The sequence below is a fragment of the Herpailurus yagouaroundi genome, unplaced genomic scaffold (assembly GCF_014898765.1).
Source record: "Herpailurus yagouaroundi ecotype Mexico unplaced genomic scaffold, PumYag 28, whole genome shotgun sequence".
NCBI lineage: Eukaryota > Metazoa > Chordata > Mammalia > Carnivora > Felidae > Herpailurus > Herpailurus yagouaroundi.
This window is the reverse complement of record NW_024412376.1, coordinates 110529679-110537072: the sequence shown is the minus strand read 5'-3', so window position 1 is coordinate 110537072 and position 7394 is coordinate 110529679. Positions and strand designations below refer to the sequence as shown.

The 7394-nt window shown below is 41.6% G+C and overlaps 1 protein-coding gene across 4 annotated transcripts in view; it reads left to right on the top strand.

The window, feature by feature from the left end:
* SLC4A4 (solute carrier family 4 member 4) overlaps positions 1-7394 on the top strand; it is a 304579-nt gene that overhangs the window by 199092 nt on the left and 98093 nt on the right. For all 4 annotated transcript variants that reach the window (XM_040481605.1, XM_040481622.1, XM_040481596.1 and 1 more), the window contains 2 exons: positions 270-389; positions 2952-3126. In XM_040481605.1, coding sequence (XP_040337539.1) covers positions 270-389; positions 2952-3126 — 295 coding nt within the window. The remainder of the gene's footprint in view (positions 1-269; positions 390-2951; positions 3127-7394) is intronic.

Sequence of the window (7394 nt, the reverse complement as noted above, 5' to 3'; positions counted from 1 at the left end):
GAAACCGTTTTCTGGAAATCTGTTGTTTTCCCGGTGAAACGGTTTCTGTCTTATACAGTATGCAACTTATTTAGCTTTTTATTCATCAGTCATTTGTCCTCCCTCTAAATACAACACTTTAAGAGTTGTCCGTTAGGGTGATGGAAGGAAATGATCTTTCTCCCAAAGGGTTTTCAGTCCATCTATTCGTTAGTCTCGTGCGCGGCACAGCTAAGAAGCAGATGAGTAAAAGAAACTGATATTCTCTTGGGCTCTGTTGTCTTGCTTAGAAAGAATATGTACTCAGGTGGAGAGAATGTTCAGATGAATGGGGACACACCTCACGACGGAGGCCACGGAGGAGGAGGAGGAGGACATGCGGATTGTGAAGAATTGCAGCGAACTGGACGGTAACTGATGGATTATTTGGCCATTCACGATGAGAATCTCCTTATTTTATTATTTTAAATATTTATTTTGAGAGAGAGAGAGAGAGGACATGCTTGCCTGTGCACACAAGCAGGGGAGGGGCAGAGAGGGAGGGAGAGAGAGAATCCCAAACAGGCTCTGCACTGTCATCACAGAGCTCTATGTGGGGCTGGGTCTCATGACCATGAGATCACGACCTGAGCAGAAATCAAGAGTCAGCTGCTCAACCGACTGAGCCACCCAGGCACCCAGATGAGGATCTCTTTAGATCTTAATTTCCCTTCATCTCCCTATCAGCATTTTACTCACTGATTTGTATACTTGTGCAGCCAACAGATATTTATATTGATTAATCACAGGCACTGGGGATGCAACAGTGAATTAAACAAAAACCCTTTGTCCTTTTGGGTTTTCCTTTGTAGTAGTGGGAGAGAAGCAATGAGGAAATTAAGAAATGTGGTGATGGTTTAGTGGGGGAAAACGAAAACAGAAATAGGGGGTTTTGTGATAGGGGAAAGACGTTCCAATATAAAGAGTGAACTCAGAGAAGGCCTTACAGAAAAGTCCGGCAGGAAAGCCCATGAGAAAAGTCCTGCAGGAGCTAGAGATAGACCAGCAGAAGTGAGGTAGGGGGAGGGGACAGCAGAGGGCCTGGTGTGTGTTGGGTTGGCATCCAGGCCATGAAGTGAGGGAGGAGGTGTTGGAGAGAAAGCCAGCGGGGTCTTCAGGTGGGTGTGAACCCGTAGCAGGAAGGTGGAGTCATGTGTTGTCTTCCCCATTTGGCTTTTGTGCGTCCCTCCCTTCTCTGTACATTTATTCATAAGTGGGCAACATGGTACAGAAATGAGGAACTCACAGGTCATGGTCTCCTTAGCCTGCCACTGGGGATTCAGGATTCCCAGACTGCTTTTGTAAATCTCTTTTTATGATAATTCCTCCTTTTCTTTCCACTATTAGGTTCTCCATTTTGTTTTGTATTAAATAAAATTTAAAGTAGGATACTGATTTTATGAAGATAGGACTTCTTTTTTAATGTTTATTTTTTTTGAGAGAGAGAAGAGAGAGTGTGCGAGCAGGGGGAAGGGCAGAGAGACAGTGGGGAGGAGGACAGAGGACCACAAGCAGGCTCTGCGCTGACAGCACAGAGCCCGATATGGGGCTCGAACTCACAAATTGTGAGATCATGACCTGAGCCAAAGTCGAACACTTAAGCCACCCAGGAACCCGAAGATAGGACCTTTTAAGAACATTAAAGGTTTTTTTGAAAGCACAAAAGTATGTCTTTTTCAGATGTAATTGAATCTGAATAAGATGATTTCATTCTTCTGATGACCGCTTGGGTTTCTCTCTGAAATTAAGGGGACATTTTTTCCCTCCCCTTTTTTTCTGAAAGAATAGAGAACATAAAACCTCCTCTCCCCCTATTTTTTCTGAACAGTTCTTTACAAAGTACTTTTATTAGGAATATTCTTTTCCTTTTCTATAGATATGAGTTCTGGGATTCAGCTCTTTTACTTAATCAGTCTGGAATTTAATTCTTGGATAGCTCACTTTTCCCCCAATGTACTGTCTGCAGCCTGCCCAGCACCACGCACAGCCCTATGCAGACCACGAAAACTGAAGTGGGGCACGGGATGCAGCGAGGGCCAGCAAGCCCACACACAGACAGACAGTCCCGATAAAGTGTGATAGCCCCATGGTGGAAATCTGAACTCTCTGAGGGAGGGCCCCACAGGCAGAAGGAAGGGTATGCGTGGGGAAGGCTGAGACGTGAGGTTTGGTTGGGAGGGTAGTTTGACAGATGCATAACTAAGGCAGCTGACCTGCGAATGTGCGTAATGGGGCTACGCTTGCAGTGCTTTTCCACCGTATACCTGCGTGGCTTTCTTCCTTCGTGCCTTCGGGACCTTATCCCAAAGTCACCGGTTCGGGAGGCCTGTTCTGGCCACTCTAACAGTTCAGCCATTGCTTCTCTAGCATTTCATAACCTTCTTTCCCACTTAATATTTTCCCTTGATGTTTAGCACCATCCATTTTGCTTATATTGTCTGTCCCCCATATCGGAAGGAAAATCCCCGAGGACGAGGAAAATCCTCGTCTTTGCCTGTATTGTTCACTGTTGTGTCTCCAGCACCTGGAGAAGTGCTGGGCATATCACAGGTGCGCAGTAAACACTTGTGGAATGATGAATGGGGCTGGAAAGGAAACAACGCAAGATTATTAAAGGACTTCTATGCTCTGCTCCTGGGTGTGATGTTTTTCTACAATGAGTGAGAAATTTTAATCCATCTACGCCATTCACTCTCATCTAAAAACCAACTGTTCTTTAGGGAATGCAACACCTAATTTAGGGACCAAAACAGAGACAGATAGAAGAAAATTTATTCTTCTACAGTTTTCCCATTTTCCCTTAAGTGGTTAAATAGAGCTTGTTGATTCAAACACTTTGACTGCAAATTCTTTGTGGTTGAATGAGTTACCCTTGGTTAATTTGATGACAAATTTATTTTACCTTGTCACATGTTTGCTTTCTCCCTACCCAGGTTCTGTGGTGGACTCATTAAGGACATAAAGAGGAAAGCACCATTTTTTGCCAGTGATTTTTATGATGCTTTAAATATTCAGGCTCTTTCAGCAATTCTCTTCATTTATCTGGCAACTGTAACTAATGCTATCACTTTTGGAGGACTGCTTGGGGATGCCACTGACAACATGCAGGTGGGTCTGGTTTGGGGGAGACACAAATAGTACAGCCCAGATTGCCTTCCTCACCCCTACAGCTCGGCTAGAAGCAGATGGCCTTTCAGTTACTCAGCGTGATTTTCTTTCTTTTGCTGGATGCTGCATTTTACTTTGCTTCTGGCCTGCTGCTATATTTCCAGCATTTTAGTAATTACAAAAATAGCTCGATGAAATCTGGCTTGAGTCACAAGTGGGGAAAAGAAGGGAAGGAAATGAGGATATACAGTTCCATTTGGGCAAAAGCATATCAGCTGCTTTAATTTTGTGCAGGGCATGGGGTTTAGATCTTCTACTACCTTGAATGTATGGGCCATATTCTGTTAAGCTTGATGATAACACTTTTTCTGGGAATGCATGATTACCTTCATTTTACACAAGAGCAAACAGTCATCAAAAAATTGAGGGATTTGCTTGAGGTTGGATTTGCATGTCTATCAGTAGGATTCAGCTTTAAGGGAATACAAGTTAAGAGTTGTTTCTCCTGATCTTGAACCTGCCTGATCATTAAGCTGTAAAGACCCTGGCTTGACTTATTTTGTACAAACCATAGTCTGTTACTCTGCAGGTGCCGTTTGCCATCCTTTTGTATCAGTAACAGCTGACGTTTTAGTGGTACGAAAGATATTTTGGATGCCCTCTATCATTCAGAAAAATATGTACAAAGCTAAGAAAAAATAAGCATTGTGCTAGATGCTGAATACAGAGTAGTGAGTGAAGCCAGTATTCTTAGGAAAAGAACTAGATTCATTCCCTTTTCAAACTCTGTCCCTTCTACTTTAGTGCTTATTACTGATTAACCTATGTGACATTCATAAGTGCTGCCAGCCACCTTCTTAAAAAAAAAAAACAAAACAAAAAACAAATCCAGCTGTTTCAAAAGATTGCTTTCTTCCACTTTTGTTTTCTTCTCTGTGCACATTCATGCTTTAGATTCTGCCTAAACACAAAAATGAAATGGAGATGATATATGACATCTATGTTGACCCAAGTAAAAAGGGAGAAATTGCTTCAAATAATTGTATGTAGTCTGTTAAGAGCACTTTTATCTTTTATTTATTTTTTATTTTTTATTAAAAAAATTTTTTTTTAATGTTTATTTATTTTTGAGACAGAGAGAGACAGAGCATGAATGGGGGAGGGGCAGAGAGAGAGGGAGACACAGAATCGGAAGCAGGCTCCAGGCTCTGAGCCATCAGCCCAGAGCCCGACGCGGGGCTCGAACTCACAAACCGTGAGATCGTGACCTGAGCTGAAGTCGGACGCTCAACCGACTGAGCCACCCAGGCACCCCAAGAGCACTTTTATCTTTTAGCCCTTATCTATTATTGCATAGCATATTAATCCAAAACTTAGAGGCTTGAAACAACCATTTCATACTTCCCTTTCATGGTTTTGGTGGTTGACGGGCTTATCTGGAGTGGTTCTCTCTTTGGGCCTCACATGTTTGTAGCGAGGTAACAGCTGAGGTTGGAGTCCCCTGAAGGCTTCTTAAATGTTTATTTATTTTTGAAAGAGACAGTGGAGAGGGAAGGCAGAGAGAGAGGGACAGAGGATGCGAAGCAGGCTCTGTGCTGACAGTAGCTTCAGCACAGAGCCTGATGCGGGACTCAAACTCACAAACTGCAAGATTATGACCTGAGCCGAAGTCAGATGCTCAACTGACTGGGCCCCCCAGGTGCCCCTGAAGGCTTCTTTATTCACATGTCTCGTGCCTAGATTGGGATGTCTGGAACATTTGGGGACTGAGGACTCTGAACATGACTTTTCCATTTGGCTAGCTTGGCTTTCTTACAGACGGGGACCATGATGACCTTTAAGAGCTCATGCCCTAATCAGAAGGGGGCAGGCACCGCTCAGCTTTGCTTATTCCTATATGAATATGCTCTCCGTATTACTTCATTTTCTGATTTTCAGAAAGAGGCTGAAAACTCAAATTCTTATGTGAAATCTAGTGATTCTTAAATATTTGCAACGAGTTAACTTTTAAAAACTAACATTGTGCTGGCCAGAAAGCACATATGTATATGTTCCCAGCGAGAGACCTGCCATGTGGGGAAGAGAAACCAAGAGTGGTAGGACACAGAGATGAAGTATGTGAATAGGGTGTTCTTCCCTCTTTTCCTCGTTCATAAGGTAGGAATGAACGAAATAAACTGCAACAGTGATGTCAATAACAGGATTTTTATAAATCTGATCTGTATCCAAATAGGGCAGTTATTTTTCGTCCAGATGAGAGCATAGTGATAACTAAATCAGATCATTGAACAAAACCAGTGGAAAAGAAAGCACTGAGGAAGCACTGCGAGGCCAGCACAAAGAACATAATACAGGCAGTCACGTTAGGAAAATAAAGCTGTGATTTGGGGACAGTGGCAAGAAAACCTCCTTCTGTTGTTCAGAATATACAGAGACTTTCTTGTGCAGATCATTTTTTAACACATAGTTTTCCGTGGATTCTTTTCCTTGAAGTGGAGAAATTACAACACGTCCTATGTGTTAGTTTATTGCCTTTTTAAACTGAATTGAACCCCTTTTCAACCTCATAAGACTTAGCTTTAAATTAAAAAAAAAATTTTTTTTTTACATTTATTCATTTCTGAAAGACAGAAAAAGAGTGTGAGCAGGGAAGGGGCAGAGAGAGAGAGGGAGACACAGAATCTGAATCAGGCTCCAGGCTATGAGCTGCCAGCAGAGATCCCAACGAAGGGCTTGAACTCACAAACCATGAGATCATGACCTGAGCTGAAGTTGGATGCTTAACCGACTGAGCCATGTAGGCACCCCAAGACTTAGCTGTAAAATGCAACATCTGAGATGAGGAAGAAGTCTGTTGAAGTCTATTGTTGATCCCTCCTAGGTGCATTAATTTCCATATGTGCAAGTTTTGGGGAAAGTAAAGGATTCTGTTGTGTGACACGTGTACTTATCATGGGTATTTGTTCTGTGATCATTGTCATGGGAAAGGCCTTCACGGTGGAGTAAGCAGTGTTCAGGATCCTGCAGACTTTAGGAGAAACAGAAAGGCTTTCAGTACATCAGGATGTTAGGTCGTCCGCAAAAATGACCATTTGCTGGACGTCACTCCTAGGAGTTGACTTAATTCAAAGTACAAAATTCAAAGCTAGGAGGACATTTGCTAGACATATTCTGCTTATTACAGATTTTGTAATCTCTTATTGATAATGTCATTGAAGCTGTGAACTCGATGTTTTAAAAGTCTTTGGAAATATTAAAGGGTATATTTTTCTGTCCCTTCTGAAATCTCTTTCCTTGAAGAAATGTATTGGCAAAGAACTGCAATTTTGTACTTGTAGAAGTCAGAGTGGGTGGCAGAAACACTGAAAAAGAATAGAAAATGAATGATTGTTAATATATATTTGTTGAACTGAATAGTCTATTATCTATTTCTTTTGGGCGAACTAATGCTATATAGTGAATGGATTCATAGATCTAAGTACTGGATTTATAGCTATAAAACCACCTGTCTGACAAGTGCACACACACACACACACACACACACACACACACACACAACTCAATAGTTTTATAGTAATTATAGTATTTACAGTTTTATAGTAATTTTACATATCCTAGTATTTTAATAGGAAACATTTTACCTGTAGTCATTGTACTAGGTTTTCTTATGATGATAGATGACTTAGGTTGATATTTCTGTTGGTTTTATCTATTTTAAGGACGAGGGAGTAAGGTAATTTAATATGTTGAAAAGTATCTCAATACTGAAAGGACCTGTACTTGAACATACAGAAGTTTTGATGCTCTGAAGTAGAAATCTTGACTTGGCATCAGGACAACAAAATATTTTGTGGATTTGGTGCTAAGTCCCAGATCACTTCCCAGGCCCATGGCAGAGGTTGATTTATTCCTTTGCAAGTATTTATGGGGTGTTTACTGTGTGGCAGACACTATTTTAAGTGCTGGGGATACAGATAAGTAGCCAAAATAGATAATAATCCCCATTCTGATGGTATTTACAGTCTAGGGTGTTGATAAGGCATTCTTTTTCTATGTCCCCAAGAGATACCAGTAGTGGTATATAGGGGATTATTGAGGGTGGTAAAGCCCTCTGGGTCTATTTGACCTTCTAAACACTGGATCAGAACTAAGCAGGACATTGGCACAGCCTGAAGTAATCTTCAGTTATATCACATGCCTTCATAAATGTGGCAACGGGTTATTCTCAAAAGCACAAGTAGCTCAAGTGAGTCAACTGAGAATAGTGT